The sequence below is a fragment of the Vitis vinifera genome, chromosome 11 (assembly GCF_030704535.1).
Source record: "Vitis vinifera cultivar Pinot Noir 40024 chromosome 11, ASM3070453v1".
Taxonomy (NCBI): Eukaryota; Viridiplantae; Streptophyta; class Magnoliopsida; order Vitales; family Vitaceae; genus Vitis; species Vitis vinifera.
In genome coordinates, this window is record NC_081815.1 from 5,451,576 (window position 1) to 5,475,384 (window position 23,809).

General features: G+C 40.9%; 1 protein-coding gene across 1 annotated transcript; it reads right to left on the reverse strand.

Moving 5' to 3' along the window:
- Nucleotides 1–282: 282 nt before the first annotated feature.
- On the reverse strand, nucleotides 283–23,809 carry LOC100256011 (uncharacterized). The gene is made up of 3 exons (XM_002282443.4): nucleotides 23,065–23,809; nucleotides 17,231–17,415; nucleotides 283–1,089 (listed from the first exon to the last, which is right to left on the reverse strand). Exons 1-3 carry the CDS (start codon nucleotides 23,510–23,512, stop codon nucleotides 550–552), a joined length of 1,173 nt encoding a protein of 390 aa, XP_002282479.1. The 5' UTR covers nucleotides 23,513–23,809; the 3' UTR covers nucleotides 283–549.

Here is a 23,809-nt window from a genome sequence, read left to right on the forward strand (position 1 = left end):
CCGTCGCAGGGTGTGATTTGGTTTCAGGTGTAGTTCCCAAGTGATAAACAGAGCTGAACCTACCAATGGCTGTTCTTGGTTCTGTTTCTCTATGAGCAGCCTGTGAGATTCCATTCCAGTAAAGCCTTGACCTCTTTCTGGTCTTGGCATAAGGGTGTCATCAAAGAGATAGAACTTCAGCATGTGATCAATCATTTATTGACTTTCTCTGATGCAATTCAGTAAACCTATCTCTTAATGCATACATCAGTAAATTGGTATATGTACAGAAAATAATGAAGATATCGGGAACGAGCCGAAAGTTGGCCACATCAATTTTTGAAGTAACGACTTGAAACAGTTTCAGTAGTTTCGGTAGTTCCTTTTATGTAGAATATACATCTGTGGAACAGAAGAGCATAGAAACATCCTCTACACCAAAAGGTTTGCACAGGGACTGTAAGCAAATGTTTGGAGTAGACTTGGCTGATTACAAATTTATATAGAGAAGCTTAACAGACCAAATAAAAAAAAGAAAAATGTGTAGAAACTTTACAGCAGCTTTGCCACTCAAACAGCCCCCAAACTGTCTGAATCAAAATCAACGGTGAGCCAGTCATTTGACTCCTCACCTTCTGAATCTCTCTCTCTTGAAGTCGATTGGCCTGTCCTTTGCTGGCCATGAATCTCACAATTTTCATTCAGTTTAACCCATTCATTGGACCCATTTGGTGAAGAAACCCTAATATCATCTTTCAGCCTTAGGCCAGACAGTCTTCGGGAGAGATCATTATCATCGTCTTCCAGGTCACTGAAAGAGACATCATCCTCATTTTCAAGTCGTTTCACGGCACCCACAGAATTGCCAGTATCAGCATCTTCCTCTTCTAACAACTGCTCAGTGCTCTCTTGTTCACCTTTATCCATCTCATGTGCCACACTTACAGACTCAGACAAAACCTCTTTTTCCTGAGATGGGCTGTCTTCTCCCAGTGTCCTACTGACCTTGCTGCTCCCTTCAGATGAATCCACCATTGAGTTCTCAGAGCTCACCTTTGCATCCCTCTTGTTTTGCAGCTTCAGCAGAAGTACGTCCCTTGCTTCAACAATCTGCAAACCAGTGAAACTTTCTCAAAAGAAGAAGCAGTTTTTGGAAATTTTTGAATCAGAGGAACAGAACATTTCATGTCCCAACATTCATGCAAACGGTAATAGAAAATCTTTTACTACCTCAAATAAATCTTATGTTTCAAAAAATTAATCATTACATAGAAAACTTAGGCCCTATTTGACAACAGTTTTCGAAAATAATTTTCTATTCTCCATAATAAAAAAATAAGGAAATATGTTTGGCAACTAGAAAATAGAAAATAGAGTGTTTTCAGAGAACATATTTAAACTATTTTTAATTGTTTTTACTTGTTTTCTGATGGCTTTTTTAAAAAATAATCATACAAATATGGAGAATGATTAAAACTTACGAACTCAATACAAAAGTTATTTTTAAAACATATTTAAAAACATAGAAAATAAGTTAAAAACATTCTCAAACAGAAAAACATTTATTTTACAAAATATCATAAAATAATTTTCAAAAAATTGTTCTCAAAAACTGTTTTTGAAAATAGTTACCAAACAAGGTCTTAGTTACTGTGGTACTTAATTAAATAACAAAAAACATTTCTTATGAGATAAGGTTCAATGGATCAAATTCTAAAAACCTTCAAAGAAAATTTAAATAGTCCATAGAAAATCGGATCATTTGATCACAAATGTAGAAAACCAATTAGTTCAAGACTGAAAGTAAAATAGCTCATGGAGAAATATAATTTTTTTTTTATAAGAAAATGAGGCAAATATTACAAAGAAACCACCAGAAATAAGCCCTGCAAGGTACACACGAAGTATACAAAGAGGTGGAGAAATATAATTATGCAGAAGTTGAAGCAGGGCCAGTTTAAGGAAGCGTAAAATGACTAGGAATGATAATCACAGAAAATTTGGGCTTGCTATGTTAGATTCAAGGTGTCTAAATAATATATCCAAAACTGAAGGTGTCCTTTCATTAATAATACTGACATTTGCAAATAGATAGTAATACAGTATTCTGGCATAGTAATAAAGGATATGAAGTAATACAGATTTTAGAATACAGTGGCATAGCAAATATGCAGTATTTTCATGGATGATCTATAATCTACAGTAGCCATAACAATGCATGTGGAAGTACCTGATCTCTCCCACCACATAAAAAAAACAAGGTTAAAATAAAGGTAATAAGATAAAGCTTTAGACCCTTCATCCTGTCGTCAGTTCCAGTCCCAACATTTCGGATTCTGCAACAGAATGCTCTGGGTTATGGGACAAAGGCCAATTAGGAACTAAATTAGTCATGGCCCCATTTCATGGGCGTCCAAGCATAGACACCTCCAGCTCATGGGTCACTCTATGACAAAATCTTCAAAATTATAACTCAAACATGCTCAAAGAAACTATTTGCACCCCTTTTAATTGCATCAAACTGGAAATCACAATTCATAATTAATATGATTAACTCGAATCTAGATCAAAACGTGACAAAGTCATACCCATCAATCCTTAATGTACTAGGTTATTCTTTTCCTGAAACGTATGGTAAAGCATGAAGCAGTACAACTATCAACTAAAGTTTCAGTCACCAATGAACAGTTAAGAAGAAAGAAATAAAAGATCAGTCACAGAAAAAACCTTGGTTCCCCTTTTAAATGATCATTAGCACATTTTAACAAAGCGGGAAGTCATAGCTTATGATATGGTGAATCTATTTCTGTTCTCCACTGCAGATTGTGCATAGACGTTATGGTACATGCAGATTACAATCAACATGACATGATATGGTTTCTCCTCCAATAAGTGAAGCTTCATTCTTTCTTACATCTTAAGAATCAAGCTATCAGTAGAATAAAAAAAAAGGAGGAAGAAGTTCAAGATATAAGAGAATCAAAGATAGGGTGTGTAAACTAACCTCAGTTTGCCTTTCAATTGGTTATCCGTTTCACTCCAACAAAGAGGGAAACCCTATTGATAAATACTGTGTTCCAAAAAACTGTGACTCGTGTAGGCTCCACTAGTGGATTATGGGTCCCATCATAACGTACCATACTAGACGGGTACTCTAGGTTGAATGTTATTAACCTAATTGATTATAGCTTCTTTGGATTTGGAGAAGTTTGAAATTCCCATATCTTTGGGAATTTTGGTCGTTTTCCAGATATAGGGTGCATAGAAAGTGTGTTTCATTATGGATCTTATCAATTTTGTTTTTGATAAGATTCAGACTGATCTTTTTTTTTTTTATCAGAAATGAAGAAAAATATATTAATAGAAGAAAAGATACAGGAGAAAGAAAAGAAACAACAGAAAGAGAAGAAACCAAGGGAAGGATGAGAGGTCCTTCCTACACAAACTGAACAAAAGAGAAAACTCCCAACAATAGAAATCTAAAAACAAAGAGAAACCCCAACATTCTCAAACTTTTGAAGCGCAAATTGCAATCCAGTTGAGTTGTAAAACACTTAGAGGAACTCCTCTAAAAGCTACAGTACAAGAAGCCCATAGAGAGGAATAGAATAGAATCAAATCCCATAACATCTCTTCCGTTCTCCCCTTATCCTCAAAGATCCTATTGTTTCTCTCCTGCCACACCATCCATACCAAAGTAAGGCAAGCAATTTGCCAAAGTGTCTTGCCTCTTAAAGAGTTCCCCAAGTCTTTAAAAGCAATAACCAACATGTCCTCAAAACTCCTTGGAGGGACCCAAACCAACCCTGATCTTATTAGTTATTACCATTTATCCATTGCGTCCCATTCTTATTCAGTTATGCCACTTCAAGCTTAGAGTTTCATTTAGAGTGTAGGAAATTTTTTACTGTATAAGCATCTTATTGTCTTAAAAGTTCATGTGCTTGAGTTTGAGGGATTTTGTAACCATGCTTCATATAAGCAGTTGTTGAGATGAATTAATCATTCAAAGGATAAAAATTCTCTTCATATTTTTCATTATTTAGTGACAGCACTCCATTCATTTCTCTTTTTAACTAAGGCCCCTAGAAGGCCATAATAAATAAGGTTTCATTTTATCTCCTTTTTTTTTCGTATATTTCATGCGCATTTTTTTACCTGCCAGCCCTTCATTAACTTTAATATTCATCCTGAAATCCTAACTTTTTTTTTTTTTAATCACAAATTGCAATACCAACTCCACCATCCTCAGGCTCAAACTCTTAATTTTTTGTTACCATCCAGAATTTTCAGTATGATTTTTATTTTAATTTAATCCCAGAAGTCACCTTAAACCACATATGATCTTTTTTTTTTTTTTTTTGATAGGAAACGACAACAGAATATATTGATAAAAAGAATGTACAATTAGAAGGATGAGAAATCCTCCCACCAAAGAGAAACAAGACTACAAGTAATCAAATATAAGAAATACAAAGAGAGAATAAACAAACGCTCTATTTACACACCGCTAACCAATCAAGTTGTAACACGTTAAAAGGTATCCCCTTAAAAACCTTAGAACAAAAAGCCCATAGAGAAGCCAAAAAACGAATAGAATCCCAAAAATACCCTGAATTCCTTGCTTTATCCTAAAAAATCCTTGCATTTCTTTCCCGCCACACCACCCACATTAACGCGATGCACACGTCTTGCCATAAAACAACCCCTCTCTTAGAAGATCCGAAACCATTAAAATTAGTAAAAAACATGTCAGAGATGCTCCTTGGGGAAACCTAATCCATCTTTGCTAATTGAAATAATTTGTGCCACAACCCCATGGTCAAAGAGCAATGGAGGAAAGGTGATCTACTGTTTCTCCATGCTTCATGCACAACTTACATATGTCGGGACTAAGTGCTTTGTGGGGTCTTCTCAATTGTAGCAAGTCATTAGTATTAACCTTCTTGTGAGCCACCAACCAGACAAAGGACTTGACTTTGAAAGGGACTTGAGAATTCCAGACAAACTTAGTAGGGAACACTAGAGGCGACTCGGCATATTGGGATAAGGTCAGAAAGAAAGATTTGACTGTGAAAAGACTTGAAGGAGGTAAGGACCAGGATCTCTTATCTGGAACCAAAGGAGATATGTGTAGACGATCAAGAGACCGCATAAGGCCTTCTAAATCTTCTATCTCAGAATCAGTTAGATTTCGGCGAAAATTGAAATTCCAAGAGAAAGGACGGGAATATCCAAGAATTGATGAAATAGGAGCATTTTTATCCGTGACTACACTAAGTAATCTTGGATATTGGATTCCCAAAGGTTGATCCCCCCACCACAAGTCATCCCAGAACCGAATTCTATCCCCGTCCCCTACCACAAACCGAGTAAACTTGGAAAACTCTTGGAAGACTAGTGCAATGGCCTTCCAAGGACAACGATGAGACCATCTAACAATATTGTTGACATCCCAGCCATTGGAGTGTGATCCATAAATGCTTAAGATAACCTGATGCCACAGAGCTGAACCCTCCCTAGGATATCTCCACAACCACTTCCCTAAAAGAGCGACATTCCTCATAGAAATCTTTCCAAAACCCAGACCCCCTCTCGACTTCGGCTTACACACAACGTCCCAATTAACCAAATGGTCTCTTTTGCCTTCCCCTACGCCTGACCATAAAAATTCTCTTTGCATTCTCTCAATTTTTGCTACCACTGAGGCGGGAATCTTAAACAAGGAGAGAAAGTAACATGGCATATGGGTGAGACAAGATTGAATGAGGGTTATCCTACCTCCAAAAGATAAGTACGCCTTCTGCCACCCATCTAATCTCCTTGATATCCTCTCTATCACAGGATCCCAAAAGCCACACGCCTTAGGATTCCCTTCCAGAGGAAGACCTAGGTAAAGTATAGGCCACCCAGAAGTCTTGCAGTCAAGCATCTCGGCCAGCCTAGAAAGGTGATTCTGTTCAAGATTAATGCAATAGATATTACTTTTGTAAAGATTAACTTTCAAACCGGAAATATGCCCAAACACTAGCAGAACATTCTTAAGCGTCATCATATCCTTTTCTCGAGTACTGGAAAAGAAAATGGTATCATCTGCAAATTGTAAATGGGATACCCTTGTTCTGTTCCTACCCACCCTGAAACCCTCCAAGACGTTTCTCTCCTCAGCTTTCAATAACATCCTACTCAATACATCTGCCACTATATTGAACAAAAAAGGTGATAAAGGGTCGCCTTGTCTTAAACCTCTAGATGCCTTAACCCACCCTTTCGCATTACCGTTCACTAGGACTGCATAAGAAACCGAGGACAAGCAACCTCTCATCCATTTCCTCCATCTAAGACTAAACCCTTTCATCTCCAACACATGATCCAAAAAATCCCAACTCACATGGTCATAGGCCTTTTCAAAGTCAATTTTGAATACAACTCCTTCCTCCCCTGATCTTCTTTTCTCATCCACTATCTCGTTGGCTATGAGAACTGCATCCAAAATTTGTCTCCCTTGCACGAAGGCTCCTTGAGTGGAATGAATGGTCTCGTGAAGTACCCCTCTTAGACGCCCTGCTAACACTTTGACTATTATCTTGTATAGACTAGTGATCAAGCTAATAGGTCTAAAGTCTGAGATTCTCCTTGACATGCTTTTTTTGGGTAACAAAACTATAAAGGAAGCGTTGGTGCTCTGATTGATAATTCCGCTCCTATGGAATTCTGCAAACACTCTCACTAGATCCTCCTTTATCACTTCCCAACAATCTTGAAACACTGCAATGGTAAAGCCATCCGGCCCCGGAGCCTTATCCCTATCCATCTGAAAAATGGCCTTAAAAATCTCTTCTTCAGTAAAGGGGGATTCCAACCTAGACGCACTCTCACCAGAAATAGGGGACCAATCTAAGCCTTCCACTCTCCACGATTCTCCAGAAGGACTCGCGTAAAGCTTTTCGAAATACCTTATGATCTCCTCTTTTATACTCTCTGGATTATTCAACATTAGGCCACTTTCATTCTCCAACTCCTTGATAAATTTCCTATTTCGCTTGCCATTGGCCACCTTATGAAAAAAATTTGAGTTACAATTCCCTTCTTTTACCCATTTCACCCTAGCTTTTTGTCTCCAATGTATTTCTTCTCTCAAAATCAACTCCTCTAACTCCCCTTTTCTTAAAGCTCTTTGGACTAAAAGTTCATGGGATAGGCCCTCTTCTTACTCCAAGGAATCAAAGTTAGCTAATACAGATAATATATCTTTTTTCTTTTTACTTAGCTCTCCAAAAGAAGCTTTATTCCACTCTTTCAATTTGGCTTTAACGAACTGTAATTTCCTCATGAACTTGTGCCCTTCCCACCCATTTCCTTGAAACTCTCTCCACCATCTTCCAAAATTCTCCTTAAAACTAGGATGTTGCAACCACATATTCTCAAACCTGAATGGCGTTGGTCCCCACTTGAATGGATTGGTTTCCAAAACAATCGGCCAATGATCCGAAGTCCATCTTGGCACTACTCCTTGAAGACTTTGAGGAAATACTTGTTCCCACTCATTTGAGTACAGGAAGCGATCTAATCTCTTGCATACTGGATTCTCTTGCATGTTTGACCAAGTATATGATGCGCTCCTTAAAGGTGAATCTATCAATTCGCAATCTCTTATGAAGTCATCAAAATCCTTCATGCTTGGGGTTAATCTAGAACCTCCCAATTTTTATGAACTTCTCCTTATGACATTAAAGTCACCGCCCACACACCAACGCGGATAAGAGAGTCCAACAATGTCTGAAAGCTCTACACAGATTTGAAATGGAAGAGAGAGAGAGAGAGAGAGAGAGAGTGTGCGAGGTAGCTAGAGTGAGGGAGCCTGAGTGCGAGGGAGGAGAGCGAGGGGGCTTGCGATCGAAGGAGAGCGAAGGCGAAGAGCGTGGGTTTCTGCGTCTGAAGGTTATCGACGAAGGAAAGAGAGGTTTGCTACGGCTGAATGGGAGCGGGGGTGAAGATCGAGGGCGCTCGAGCCGGAATGTAAGTCTAGAGGGAGCCGATCCTTTGGGGCAACGGGAGATCTCCAGGAAGAACAGGTTCAGTGTTGAATCGAAGACATTTGAAATCGAGGTGGAAGTAAAAAAGGGCAAAACGCAGTTTGTGGTTGTGGAGAGGAAGAGAGGGACCTCGTCGTGGGTACGGATGGGAATAGAGAGCCTAGGGTGTTTTCTGGAGGGTTTGATCCATTGCTGTGAAGACACGAATGGTGGGAAATGGAGAAGAAGCTGGAAGGAAAATGGGAGGGTTTACTCTATGGTACGAGATGAGAACAGAGGAGGGTGCTACATCAGACTAGGAGTGGTGGATCTGGAGAACAAAAATGCTAGTATTTTTATCCCCAAAGGGAGAGGAGCAGTGGGGGGATGGACCTCAATGATTGAGTCGCTGAGGCGTCTGGATATTGTTAGGAAAGGGGATGAGGGCAAGAAGTATGAGGAGAGTTTGTTGAAGCCTATCACGATGAAGACCTTTGCGGAGGTGATCAAACAGCCGATGAGGAACGATCATGCAGCAATCAAGGTCGCGGTTAGAGAGAAGGAGATAAGCAGAAATTTGGAAAAATTGGGTCATTGTTTGGTTGGGTCTTGGAACCCTAGATCTGGGAGAGGGGACGATCTGAAGGCTTGGGGAACCCTCTTGGCAAAAGATTGGGAACTGAAGGGTAATCTGGGCGTTGCAAAGCTGGAGAGGGGAAAGATGTTGTTGGAGTTTGAAAGATTGGACGAAGCGAAGAGAGTTCTAGGCCTCGGAAACACTACGGTAAGAGGGTTCTTTCTCCGTCTGGAAAAATGGAGGCCCGCGACGGGGTGCATGCTGGAAGGGGAAAAAAGGCGTGAGGCATGGGTGAGAATCGTGGGCCTCCCTGTCTCTCTTTGGGATCAGGCCATCCTGAGAAGGATTGGTGAGGAGTGTGGGGGGTTTCTAGCAATCGATCCCCAAACAGAGAGGCTAGAAGAGCTACAGTGGGCGCGGATCCTGGTAAAGACGGACGGGGAAGAACTACCCAATGTGGTTGAAATTTGGATTGAAGACCTGTGCTATGCGCTAACCCTTTGGTGGGAGGTCAGGCCGGTCTTGAAGGTAGCATCGGCAGGGCTGAGAGGGTTGAAGAATGCTGCAGTGGGCGAGGTTGGGGGTGAGGCCCGTGCACGCGCGAAAAAGCGCGTGATGGAGGTGGAGGGCGTCACTAGGATCGAGAAACTGCAGCAGCTGTCGGATGGGACAAGGGGCCAGTCTGATGGGTCGGGCCGTCCGATGGAGCCCCGTTTGGGTGGGTTGAACGAGAGGAGCCCCACTAAAGCATTTCGGATTAGTGAATTGAGTTCTAGGCCTTCTGGGCCTGATCCAAATGCTTCCGAAGCTGGGCCGTCATGGAGTGGGTCGTCTGGGCTGCTGGGTGAGGGATCACAGGCTGTTGGGCTGGTGCCGAGGGAGGATGTGGAACGGGCCAAGCCAATTTTGCAGTCATCAGAAGCGTCTGGGCTGGGCTATAACATTTTAGGCCCGTGTAGAGAGGCTTGCCTTTTGGGATGGACTGGCCCACGACTGTTGAAAGGGCCAGACGCAGGCATTTCTTCTTTCTGGTTGAAGAGCATGGAGAAGATGGAGGAACCAAGCCTTGTGGTGTGCCCAAAGACTGATGGTGCCCTAATGGAAGAAGCTCAGAGGTATGGAAATACATCTAGTCTTGGTGGATTATTGGTCCCCGCTGCTCCTTCTTCCTCTCCTCTTTTTTCCAGTCGGACCCCTTTGGGGTATTACGACTTCTCTGGTGTTGGTTGGGAGGTAGACCAGAGAGATCCATAGGGCTGCATTGTCAATGGTTTAGGGTTTATGGAGCAAGGGGCAGTAGCCAATTGGGAGTTGATGGAGGCCAGTAATGGCAGTAATGGAGAAGGTGGAGAGGAGCTACGTCTGATCCGTACAGAAACATTGGAAGAAAAAAGATGGGAAGAGGTTGATTGGGAAGATAGTGAATTGGCCAGGTTTAGCAAATTCCTGGGGTTCTCGACAAAAGGATTGGAGAAGGATATCCTGGACTTTTTGGTCAAGATCAGAAAAAGGAGGGAAAAAGTCCATAGTAAAATTCTTCTGGACAAATCGAAGTTTGAACGGGAGCTGAAAAGATTAGAATGCTCCATTAATTACGAGAGGGGGAAGAAGCTGAGGAATGGTATGCAAGAAAGAGGGGATCAAATGCTGGTTATCCAATGAAGTTAAGACTGTTAAGTTGGAACGTGCGGGGAGCTAATGATAGCTCCAAAAGAAAGGTGATTAAGGCTATGATTAGGAGTCAAAAGGTGGACTTATTTTGCCTCCAGGAGACAAAAATTCAATTAATGGCTGAGGGAGTGGTTAGGAGCCTAGGCACTGGGAGGTTCTTGGAATGGGGGGCTTTGGATGCTCATGGCTCTGCGGGTGGTGTGCTGATTTGTTGGGATAAAAGAACTCTGGAGTTGATTGAGATGGAAGTGGGTCAGTTTTCTATTTCCTGTAGGCTAAGGAATGTGGAGGATGGGTTTGTCTGGATCTTCACAGGTGTTTATGGGCCGTTCTCTAGGGAGGAGAGGGAAGCTTTTTGGGAAGAGTTAGGGGCAATTAGAGGCATATGGAGTGACCCGTGGTGTATAGGGGGCGATTTTAATGTCGTCCTGTCTCAAAGAGAAAGGAGCAGTCAGGGAAGGATAAGTGGTGCGATGAGAAGATTCGCCCAGGTAGTAGATGAGTTAGAGCTTCTAGATCTTCCGCTACAAGGTGGTGTGTTCTCATGGAGTGGGGGCAGAAATAACCAAGCATGGGCAAGACTGGATAGATTCCTCGTGTCTCAGTGCTGGCTGGATAAATGTTGTGGGGTTGTTCAATGTAGGTTGCCGAGGCCCACATCGGATCATTTTCCTATTATGCTGAAGGGTGGAGGTTTAAGACGAGGCCCATCTCCGTTTAGGTTTGAAAATATGTGGCTGAAAGTAGATGGCTTTAAGGACCTCCTTCGGGAGTGGTGGCAGGGGACGGTGGTGAGGGGGAAGGCCAGTTTTAGATTGGCCTCTAAGCTGAAGGTGCTAAAACAGAAAATCAAAGAGTGGAATAGGGAGGTGTTTGGCAGACTAGAAGTTAATAAGAGCTTGGCTCTCCAGCAGGTTGAATTCTGGGACAGGGTGGAAAGTGAAAGGAGCCTGTCAGTAAGTGAAACGGAAATGAAAAAGGAAGCTAAGGAAAATTTCAAAAAGTGGGTCCTTCTGGAAGAAACCCACTGGAGACAAATGTCGAGGGAGTTGTGGCTGAAGGAGGGGGACAAAAATTCAGGCTTCTTCCATCGGATGGCCAATGCCCATCGTAGAAACAATTCCCTGGACAGAATCAAAATCAATGGGGTGTGGAGGGCTGAGGAGCAGGAGGTAAGGGAGGGGATTGTGCAAAACTTCCAGCAGCTGCTTACTGAAGAGCCAAGTTGGAGAGCGGATATTGAGGGGCTGCACCTCCCTCGCCTAAACTCTTGTGAGGCTGAAGGCTTGGAGGTGCCTTTCACTATGGAAGAGATCCACTCTGTTTTGATGGATATGAATGGTGACAAAGCTCCTGGACCGGACGGGTTTACAGGGGCTTTCTGGCAAACATGTTGGGATTTTGTGAAGGAGGAGATCATGGATCTGTTCAAGGAGTTCTTTGTGCAAAAATCTTTTGCAAAAAGTCTCAACACCACTTTCTTGGTTCTTATCCCTAAGAAAGGGGGAGCGAAGGACCTGGGGGAGTTCCGGCCTATTAGCTTGCTAGGGGGATTGTACAAGCTTGTGGCCAAGGTGTTGGCAAATAGATTGAAGAAGGTCCTTGGAAAGGTGGTCTCAATGGATCAAAACGCCTTTGTGAGGGGGAGACAGATCCTGGATGCCTCTCTTATAGCTAATGAGGTGGTTGACTTTTGGTATAAGCGTAAGGAGAAGGGGCTGATTTGCAAATTGGACATTGAAAAAGCATATGACAACATCAACTGGAATTTCCTTATGAAAGTCTTACAAAAGATGGGATTTGGGAGTCGATGGATGGAGTGGATCTGGTGGTGCATTTCAACTGCCAAATTTTCTATCTTGGTGAATGGGGTTCCGGCGGGTTTTTTCCCAAGTTCCAAGGGGCTGCGTCAGGGTGATCCTCTATCTCCCTATCTCTTTGTCATGGGTATGGAAGTGTTAAGTGATCTCATAAGAAGGGCGGTTGGGGGAGGGTTCGTCTCAGGGTGCAGCCTTAAGGGGAGAGGAGGGCTGGTGATGGAGGTCTCTCATCTTCTATTTGCGGATGACACAATTATCTTTTGTGAAGCTAAGAAAGAGTATCTAACCTCTTTAAGCTGGATCTTGGCTTGGTTTGAGGCGGCGTCTGGTCTAAGAATAAATCTAGCCAAAAGTGAGCTAATCCCTATTGGGGAAGTTGAAGAAATTGAGGAAATGGCAGTGGAGCTTGGGTGCAAAGTGGGAGCTCTTCCTTCAGTTTACTTGGGGCTACCTCTTGGAGCCAATCACAAGGCCATATCTATGTGGGATGGGGTGGAAGAAAGAATGAGGAGAAGATTAGCCCTTTGGAAAAGACAATACATTTCTAAGGGCGGGAGAATAACCCTCATCAAGAGCACCTTGGCTAGCATTCCAATTTATCAATTGTCCCTTTTTCGGATGCCAAAGTCAGTAGCGAAAAGGCTTGAAAAGTTACAAAGAGATTTTCTTTGGGGAGGGGGGAGAATGGAAAGGAAAATTCACCTCATCAATTGGGAGGTGGTGTGCACTCAAAAAGTGAAGGGAGGGCTTGGCATACGGAAGATTGATCTCCTTAACAAAGCCTTGTTGAGTAAGTGGATTTGGAGGTTTGCTTTTGAAGAGGGTACTCTTTGGAAGAAAGTGATTGGGGTGAAATATGGGCAAGAAGGCCTTGGTTGGCGGACAAATGAAGCTCGCGGAGCCTTTGGGGTTGGGGTTTGGAAGGAGATTTTGAAGGAGGCAAATTGGTGTTGGGACAACATTAGGTTTAAGGTGGGAAAGGGGACGAGGGTTAATTTTTGGACTGATCATTGGTGTGGTGATGAGGCGTTGTCCAGAATTTTCCCTCAATTATTTGCTTTGGCGGTGCACAAAAATGCAACTATCAGTGAGGTGTGGGACTCCAGCCTTGGTCAAGGAGGTTGGAACCTCAGATTTGCTAGGGATTCAAATGATTGGGAGCTGGTTTTCATAGAAGCTTTGTTTAACATGCTGAGGGATTTCAAGCTTTCCCAAGAAGAGGACTCGGTGGTATGGAGAGGCGGAGGTCAAGGTAAATTTGGGGTCAGCTGTGCTTACAACCTGCTGGCTGCTCCTAACTCCCTTGAATTCCCGGTTAGATGCATTTGGGTGGACAAGGTCCCTACCAAAGCTGCTTTTTTTGCTTGGGAAGCTACATGGGGGAAGATCCTTACATTGGATAGGCTCCAAAGAAGAGGGTGGCAGCTTCCTAATTGCTGTTTTTTGTGTGGTTGTGAAGAGGAAAATGTACATCACATTCTTTTACACTGTACAGTGGCTAGGGTTCTTTGGGATATTATCCTTGCCTTGTTTGGGGTTCATTGGGTGTTCCCAGAGACGGTCATAGAGGTGTTACTTAGTTGGAGGGGCTCCTTTGTGGGGAAAAAGAGGAAAAAAATCTGGAATTCCATACCGGTGTGTATTTTTTGGACGGTTTGGAAGGAGAGAAATAGATTAGCCTTTAGGGGGGGCTCTTTAGACATACAGAAACTCAAAAATCATTTTGTTTGTAACTTGTGGAGTTGGGCGAGAGTGTACATGGGAGAGGAGTCCTCTTCGCTTTTACTCTTTTTGGAGTGGCTAGCGGCTATTTAAGGGCCGTTGAGGCTGCTTGTCTCTTTTGCTTTTTGGGGTGTGGCTGAGTTTGTATACATGCTGTATGCTTTTGGCTTATTTGCCCTTTAATACAAGTTGTGCTTATCTATCAAAAAAAAAAAAAAATGTCTGAAAGCTCTACCCAAAAATCCTTCCTGAGAGCTGAGCTGTTTGGGCCATAAACTGCAGATAGCCACAAAGATTCGCGTCCGTCCATCGCGAACTTGATTGAGACCGAAAAAGAGCCTAACACTACCTCCTCCCTACGCAATTTTTTAGAGTCCCATATGATCAAAATCCCACCCGAAGCCCCACTCGCTAGAAGGGCTGCCCAATCCTTATTTCTGGCCGACCAAACACTACACACAAACCTTCTGTCATACTCCTTTTTTGTTTCCTGAATCATCACTACATCCGGCTTTTCTGATCTCAGAAAATCCTTAACCACCCTTCTCTTTTTCTTTGAACTCAAACCCCTGGTATTCCAACTGATTATCTTCATGTGAAACTCTCTGACCCTGATCTCCGAACCAAATCCAATTGGTCTCAATCTTGTGGAGCATCTGCTCTTCCTCCTAGAATACACCTTGATATCCAGAGACTTTAAAACCTCACGTACTTTTGCCATTTTCCTAGGGGATAGTCCTTCTATTTGGAACTCGCCCGGAGGAGAGCCCGCAATACCTCCCAGGTTAACTGCAGCCTTACTGGACTCCTTGATAGGCGATCTTATATCATCTGAGAGAGGGTTGACAGTCTCGAACATCTGGTAGGGACAAACAAGCTGGATCACCTCCATTTCTGAATTAGGGATATCAACAGGAATTTGACCTTTGAAAGCATCGTTGACTTTTTTGAAAAAAAATTCGGAATTTACTCGGTTTTCCATAGGAGCCAAAGATTGAGAAACTGAAACGGGAAGCATGGGGGTAGAAGGACTCAGAATGGGGACGGAAGGGTTCATGAGGGAATTAGTGAAGCCACTAGAAGAGGGAATATATTGCTGGGTGGGCTGAAAAAGTGAAGGCGTTACCTCCAGAAATTCCGCAACCATCGAACCACAATTCCCCAACAAGTTAGGCCCTTTACCTCTGGTTTCTGGCGAAGAAGGCATAACCATGACTGCTGAGTCACGAGGATCAGACCCCACTTGGCCCAAAAATCCTTCCATATCTTCGTCAGATGAAGCATTGTTCGGATCCTCTTCCTTTCTTGGCGATGAAGCCCTTTCCCCTAAATTCTTCTTGCGAAGCCTTGGAAATCGAGGAGAAAAAAGAGAGCTTGCACTTAAACCTCTGTTCGCCTGAGATTCGGCACCTGAATCTTCTGCCTTTGAGTCCTCTTCGCTATCCACCTTGGTCTTTCTGCGCGAAATGGGCTTGCTGCTACATCGGATTCCCCGTCGGTGCTCTGAGCTTGGGGGAAAGAAGGTTGACCACAACTTCCTTGAACCTTGCAGCACCTTCTTCTTCGCTAGCCTGCTCGACTGGACCTCGAGGAGTCCAGGGTCTGATTTCCCCTTTTCGTTTGCAGAAGATGAGTCTTCTTCCTTGTGTAACGATGCCCCAGTCTCAAATGGAGTAATCTCTTCTGGGCTTAGACCCAACCCCATTGGGCCTTTAAGCTTGCAGCCCGTTATATCTGCTCTTAGACCAGGCCTTGCCAGCGGCTGGGCCTTCCTCTCACAGGCCCGACAGCCCACATCAGTGATAGCCTCGTCTTCTCCGGCCCAATCTCCTCCTGCTACTTCGATCCCGTCCATCCCATCTGTTTTCAAACGAGACTGCGACGGGAGCTGGTAGCCCTTGTCACATTTGCCGGCTGAGGTAAGCATAGCCTTAACCTTTTCTCCCTCCTTCATTTGTCTGCTGTCTTCCCCGACACGATATCTCCCCCCCGCCGTTGATCTTCCACTCTCCCCTAGTCTTCCTCCACCTGTCCCCGAGTGAGAAGCGACAGCCACCCGAGTCGGCTCACCTTTTTCGCTACCTCTCCTTCATTCTTCATCTCCGACCACTACGACGACGACTGTAAACACCCAATCCCCATCATTCACTTCTAACAGAGCTGGAAGGATTGCCCTATCCTTCATTGTGATCTTTAACCTCGCCCTGCTGAGATCGAACAGCTTCAACATGCGCCAATCTATTTCATTTACTGTCCCCCATTGCTCCACAATCTTCTTCAGGTGTACCTCCGACCATAGGTGAAATGGCAGCCCCCGTAATTCTATCCAGCCTTCTCTAAACTTCCCGTCTATTTCTGCATTTTCCTTTGGCGACCATCTTCGCAACTGGATGATGTTCCTTTCCCCAGCCTTTAACTTCCTCAAATCATGGAGAAATATGGCTTCCTCGATTGTTTCAACGAAGAATACACCATTTCCAGCTGAAATGGGTACAATCGTTACAACGCCTTTCTTCCCTAAGCTTCTCGCCACTGATCTTCCAACCTCAGCCCAATTCTCCCTGTCAAACTTGCTTTCACATACCACAGCTCGCGCCCATCTCCCAATTGGAACTAGACCACCTCCTCTTGGTCCTTCATCATCGACTACCTTCGCATATGATCTGTGCATCAATCCCTCGTTATTGTGAGGTCAGCTTTCCCCTCTTATATTCCTTCCTTTTTCTGTTACATTCGGATAAGGGACCACCAACAAAGAAGATAACGCTTTTTTTATATTCTCCCAACCTCTGCCCTTGTCGCCCTCAGGAATGATCAGAACGGAAGGCTTTCTGTTGGTAGCAAACTCCGAGATCCTAATGAACCTTCCATGGTTGTTGAAGCCAACTTCCATCAGATGCACCCTACATTTTCCCCTGAATTTTTTGTTGAAACCCATATGACTCTTCAATGTTAAGGCTTTCGTCAAGTAATCAGCCAACCACCCAACTGCTTCCTTTTCAAAACCTAATGCAAAAACAGAGCCTCTGCTTATCTCTGTTATCGAACACCATTCGCCTCCTTGCTCGCCTTCCAACCTAATCAAGAAAGTCTTCCTCTCAACCAAGACCTTCAACATCTTCCTGCCCCCCCCCCCCCCATAATGCTCATTCAACCAGTTAAACCACATATGATCTAGTAACTTTTATTCCATCTACAAACCATAATTCCTCTTTCCCATTCATAAATTCAAACAAAGCCCTACCCACCATTATTTCCTCTAAAAGCAACTATTTTAGGGGGGTTATTCTACATCACCTAAAGCAGATTGTGTGTGTGTGCATATATATATATATATATATATTTGGTGGGCAAAGCAGATCATATATATGACCTATAATAGATGCATATCCCAACAAAAATAATAATAATAGTAAGATGTGGTATATGAAGCACAAAAATCTTGCCTTAGGAGTTGATAGAAGCTTGGAATCATGCACATTTAGCCTTGGAAGCAACAAAATAAAATATATCATCCAGAATTGTCCATCACTCATGTAACTGCAAAGTTGAAGTCTAAGATCAGCGAAACTTGGAGCCAAGCGTTCAATGGTTGATGCATGTTCTCTCTGAATATCAGACATGAAAAAATCTGCAATAAATTATGCCATGTTTCAGATGCCAATTGGTTCAGATATGAGGTTATCATTTGTTTCAGTGAATTAGAAAATAAAAAATAAAAAAAATTAAGAGAGTCTAAGTTAAGCATTATGAGATAAGTAAGATCAACACATCCTAGCAAGTGGCATCCCAAATGCACAAGAGGAAGCCACTTTTCTGCATTTTGAAGAAATGAGGAGTTGTATGCATAAAATACCATATTCTTGTACTGCAAGAACACAACAATGACAGGAGTTTCTAAATGCCATTTCCAGAAACTACCTATCCTATACACCAAAAAGGAACCTAAATCCAACAAAACCATTTCAAAAGTATCCCCAGTGAAAAGATTACATTGCAACTGAAACTTCTGATAATTTGCAAGGCACTTCAGTTTTTGCATCAGAATAATACTTCTCCAATTCACAACTGATACTAAGGTAATTGCATCAATTTGCTTCTAGGGCTAAAATTCTGAAAATTCAATGGGCTTTGACTGATGAGTAATAACCAATTCAATCAAGACAGAATCCCATGCCAGAACACAGATTCCATTTAAGAACCTTCTTTCTGTGTGAGAGAGCATTTAAGAACCTTCTTTCTGTGTATGTGTGCAGTGATGTGAGCATTTTTTAAAGAGTGAATGCATTTGAATAAGGGGGGGCATTTAGTCTAGAAGAGAGGTAAATACACCATTTTACGTACAAGATAGGTAAAATAAGCCAAAAAAAAAAAAAAAAACATGAACCCAACAATCCACAAAAATCAATATCAAATCTTTCCACCTGTGGCACGAAATCATCCTTCTTTTTTCTCCTAATACAAAACAAAGAATTTATTAATAAAGGAAAATGCAAGAATGATTAAGAATGAGTGGCTAAGAACAAACAGAAGAAATCCAAACCTCAATCACACCCAAGGATGAAGATATCAGCTTCGATGGATATATTGGCAACTCGATTTTACAAATATAGCAAGATATATCGGGAGATATCGGTGAGGAAAAATTGATCTAAACTTATGATAAATGATGGAAAAAACCTTAAAACATGATAAAAGAAGCAATTATATACATATTAAAGTTGCTTTTATTGCAGAATTTAAAAAAACAAAAATATTGAGAAATATCGATAGAAATTTTGAGAAAAAAATATAGAAATGATCAAAACTCATGAAAATATCAATAAAAACTAAAAAAAAAAAAAATTGTATAAGAAGCACACATAATGAAGTTATTTTATTGAAAAAAATTGACATAAATTTAATATAATTTGCGATATTCGATAATAATATTCATAATTTAAGAATTTAAAATATATTTAATATTAATATTATGGTTTATTGAATATTCAAAATATAAAAGAAATTCTGATATTAAAAAATTATTATGATGATTGTTATAGTTTGAAACAATTTTTAAATGGAATATGAAAATAAAATAATTACTAATTAATATTTTATTTTAGTATTTTCATGAGTATAGGAGTACAACTACAATTTACTCATATGTATTGGCTTACCACAGGGCAAACTAGCCTTGTTGGTAGCCCCTCCTATGTACACAAGAGACCAGGGTTCAAGCTAATTCCCATTAAAATTTTTCACACATTGACCACTCCAAAAATATCGCAATATGTTAATAATTTTGTCAAAATATCGGTAAAATGGTGAAAATTGCGATAAAATGACAATAAAAATAAAAAACTGGAAGGGTGAAATTTCCATGCTAATATTGTATTGTTGCCAGCCAAAGCATGATATTTCAGCGATATTTTCGTGATATATCGCAAAAATTTCATCCTTGATGACAGCCATGAAAACACAGATTATGGACTCAAATTAAGATAGTTTGAGCAGCATAAGAAATAATTCCCTGGTTCTATGGCAATTAAACTAAAAAAAGTCCCATTGAACTCCATGAACAAAGATACCAAAAGAGAAGCCAATAAGCATATTGATCCTTGACATTATGTGCACTTTTTTTTTTTTTTGATAGGAAACGACAAAGGAATATATTGAGCACAAGAAAGTGCACATAAAAAGAGCACAAGAAAGTGCATTATGTGCACTTTCTTGTGCTCTTTTTAAAAAACTATTTTTCATATATCCTCTTTAATTGCCTATAAAAAAAAGAAAAAAGAAAAAAGAAAAAAAAAAAAGAAAATGCATATTGATTCCTAACCCTGTATGTTGCATTTAAATGTGGGAGTCAGATGCATGTATATGTCCAAGTGTCTAATCTTTCATATCCCTAAATTTTAGGATATGAAGACTTGACTAATAAGGATCTCAAATAATGGGTATAAATATCATTTGGATACAACATATAAACAAATAAATAAATAAAAATTGATCAAAAATAAATCTGAAACAAAGGCATCCTTAATTAAAACTCTCCCTCTTCTCACCTTTATCCTTATTTTTTTCTCTTGTTTTACAAAATATCCTCATAAAAATTACTTTCCAGCAAATTCTTCTTTTTCTTCAATGTAACAATTTGCTAAGTTGGCAAAAAAAAAACACTCAATAAAATAATCAAACAACTATATTGGGAGTGACATGCATGCACTGATTTAAGTTGAGAAGTTCAGGTATCTTAGCTGAACTCAAGAGGAAAGCTCCATCTAACCTTGAATATCCTATGGTACATGATGATGCAAAAGGCATTTTGTCAAGGGTCTAAGTTGTTAATAAGTGAAAGGGTATATTTGTCTTTTTCATTTTCCCTAAATATTTTTTTTCCCTATAAATTTTAAAGTCGTGGCCTGCAAAGATAGTCCAGAAATTCTCCTCTGTTCTTTTATTCTCTTCTCCTCTTTTTTTTTTTTTTTCTTTGTGCCAAATGAACTTGGTAATTGGGACCGAGACAACAAATTGAAGACAGATTCATGAGATCTGGGAAGGGTACAGACACCAAAAATGTAGAAACTTTAGGGTTAAGATAGTATTTGATGGAATAATACAGATCTGAAATTTCATTTTGATAAGTCTTTCTAATTTTTATATATTTTGGGAAAAAACTGTTTCTTTTTTGGATTCGGTTTCTAATACAGATTGATGGCTCTATGGACCAGTAAGCAACCCAATTATAGTTAGTAACCAGCCATAAAATCCTCATTTTAGCACAATGAAGAAAAATATGGTTATTCCTTCTCAACTTTACAAAGATAACGTCCATCCGTCAAAGTTCAACCCCTTCTTTTTAATTAAAGTAAAAAATCTCCCCGAAATTGCTTCCCAAGAAAAGAATCTTGCTTTTGTTGGCATCCAAGGAAGATAAACCATTAATTGTCTATTTTTACAACCTGAAGATGTCATGGGAAGAGTTTGATTATCTTCAAGTCTCATGACACCCTTAACACTTCACCAAACTTATTTGTACCTTCATTTAGAATAAAGTCATCGTAAGACGATGTTAGTGTCTCATTCTAGTACTTGTTTCAATCAACCAACTATGCAAACCGTATTTGGTAATGATTATTGAAGTGAGGACATTGGATATAGAGGCGATAAGGGAGTATAAGGTTACTCATGATGATCAAAATAAACCTGTGTGGTGTGAGCATTGTAATTAACCTAAGTATACTAAGGACAAGTCTTGGGATTGGCATCCTAAACTTTGACCCTCTCATGCCTCTTAGTCTTCTAAGGGCACTCATATTTGAGGGCCAATGGCTAATAGTGTCTCTTTTTCTCAGTCACTTGCTTCTAAATCTTAGGTTGATCAACCTTCCTTAGAAGTTATGTTATCTAAGGAAGAATATGAACAATTTCAACAATATCAAGCATATCTAAAACAAGCTTCATCCACTTCTTATTTTGCACAATTAGGTATAACAATATTTGTGTTTAGTGCTTATATTCCTTCATCCTCTACCTCTTAGGCCATTGATTTAGGAACCTTTACTCATATGATGCGTGTGATTTTTTTTTTCTTCACATTAGTTTTTCAAAAAAATCTCTTACATATTTTATATTTTAGTCATGTCTCTAAAAGAATGTATTTAAAGTGTGATTGTCTAATAGTGTGACCTTGTAGTTACCTAGCCCCCAAACAACTCAGTGGCATGTGGTTTGTTTAGCAGACATCACACCTCAAAATTTTAAGTGAAACGTTTCTATCACTAACAAGCTAATCCTATCTACTTCTCACTAAAATTGCACTCCACTAACAACTTACAATAATTTTCAGATCCCAAGGTGTTTAGACACATATCTAGTTTTACATTAATCCCCATCTTAAATCAAAATCTAGTTTATACATCACAAACCAAACAAGTTCACTTTTTAAGTGTGTCTTATCCCATAGGTTAGTCCTTCGAAACTTGAAACTCTTTGTCTCTCACCATTCATTATCCTCCTAGAATCCTAGGAGCCCATTGCTCCCTTCTCTTCATCATGATGTACTTGTTTGGACATTCCTTCCGTGCAATCCTATAAACAACTCTACCATGCCTATTCCAGTTACTTAAAACCATGTATAGAAGTCTTTCTTCTATCTAACATCATCAGGTCCTATTGAAACTAGCTTCAATATATTGCATGAAGGCAAAATGATTTTCTATATTCTACTTGCTTTTATCTTTCCTTAACCAACCTCTTCCTTAGTTTCCGAATATAATTCATACATCCCTATATAAGTAACACAGATTTAAATATTTTACATGAGTGTCTTCTCTTCAAAGCACTTGTCTCCAGCATTTTCCAAGTTCTCAAAAAATTATGAATAAATTATTCAACTGACCAAAAAAATTCCTCCAACACACTTTTCACAGTCAAGCTCCAAACATACCAAATTTTGGGTCCAGCCAAATTTCCCATGGGAATAACTTTTGTGTTAGGACTCTCACTTCCTAAGGGCTTCCTTTCCCACCTCTTTTAAAAACAAGCATCCACTTCACCCACATTGCCCTATTATAAGCACTAACATGTCGAACTAATCACCTTGCTCCAGCTATCAAGAACAAAAGGAGTCTTGATTATCTCTCTTACACGTTATTAGCCCAATTCAACTCCTCTCCTTCTATTCCATTTGTGGTCCACATAACAGAAAAATGTCTACCAATTACACCAATGTCAGACCAAAATTCAATTGCTGCCTCAATTTAGCATCCTTTGATCTCATCATCCTAGATTCTCCACCAGATGACATTAGACATTCACTACTCTGTAATCCAATACTTTGCCTGCCACAACAAAACAGTCCTAACCATCCACTCAAACGCCAAACCTGTTAAACCAAGCATCACCAATATATCAACCACTCCATAATCCACAAGAACATTAGACCTGAACAATAAATCAAAACTGTCTACAAAGTTCAATAAGAACCAAAAATTTTAACCGGCCCATAGCAAAGTCCATAGATAGAATGGCTCTGTTCTGCTTTATATATAAACTCTACAGCATAGAAATAGCAACCATCTAAACAATTAACATCGGAATTAGATCCTAAAACCAATCCCATTCCTACGATACTGAGATCGCTCAACCTTTCTGTAATGCCAATAGATAGGAGTTCAGTTCAGTTCAGTTTCCACGGTAACAACTAGAAAACTAAAATCACAATATTCTCATGTTGAACTGCAATTAAGAATTGCACTGAACGCCAATGAAAATAAAGAAAAGAATTGATCATCACCATCATCAAGCGCCGAAGGAAAATCGGTCCAACATTCAGGCCTAGTAGAGAGTTGACTAACAAAATGGAGAACCTCCTCTGTAATCCCGGCAACGCCATCGTAATCTTCAAGGCACTCATCGTCAGCGTCACCCGGTTGGCTCTGGAACAAGTTGGAGAAGGTCTTGAGGCCGGACTTGAAGCTGCCGCCGATCTCGGCGAGGTCGTTGCGGATGCCGCGAAGTGTTGGGGAGGAGGAAGCGGAAGAGGAAGAATCGGAGGGAGCAGCGACGGGGGAAGGTGAAGAAGGCGGTGAAGGCGGTGGGGCTAGGAAGGCGGCGACGCCACGGAGTTGGCGGCCGATGGTCTGGGAGAAAACGGAGAGGTCCTCACGGACGCCGGCGACGTTGGAAGGATTGGAAACGGCGTCGTATTGTGGGGATTCGAAAGGGTTAGGAAGCCAAGACATTGTTGGTGGAGGAGTGGGGTATTTAGTATTTTAGTTTTTAGAGAGAGAGCACGACATTTAGGAGGTCTTAGAGAGAGAGAGAGGAAGGATTAGAATTCAGGGCCAACTGTGGTTGTTGTTGTTGTAGTTGTTACTCTTCTCTCTCTGGTTCCACTTGTTTACTTGTCTTTTGGCTTCTGCCTCTTCTCCCTCATTATGCGATGATGATCCTGATCCTGATCCTGATCAAGATGATACTTTCTCCCCCTCTTTCTCCTAAGTTGCTAACGCACCAGATGGTTAACCATTTTATCTATT

Excerpts from the sequence above, each read along its gene's own strand:
- LOC100256011 (XM_002282443.4), bottom strand. The coding sequence starts at position 23,512 with ATGTCTTGGCTTCCTAACCCTTTCGAATCCCCACAATACGACGCCGTT. Across the intron at positions 17,416-23,064 it reads TCCTTCGGCGCTTGATGATG|ATTTTTTCATGTCTGATATT; the intron begins GTGATGATCAAT and ends AATTTATTGCAG. Across the intron at positions 1,090-17,230 it reads AGCTTCTATCAACTCCTAAG|ATTGTTGAAGCAAGGGACGT; the intron begins GCAAGATTTTTG and ends ACTGGTTTGCAG.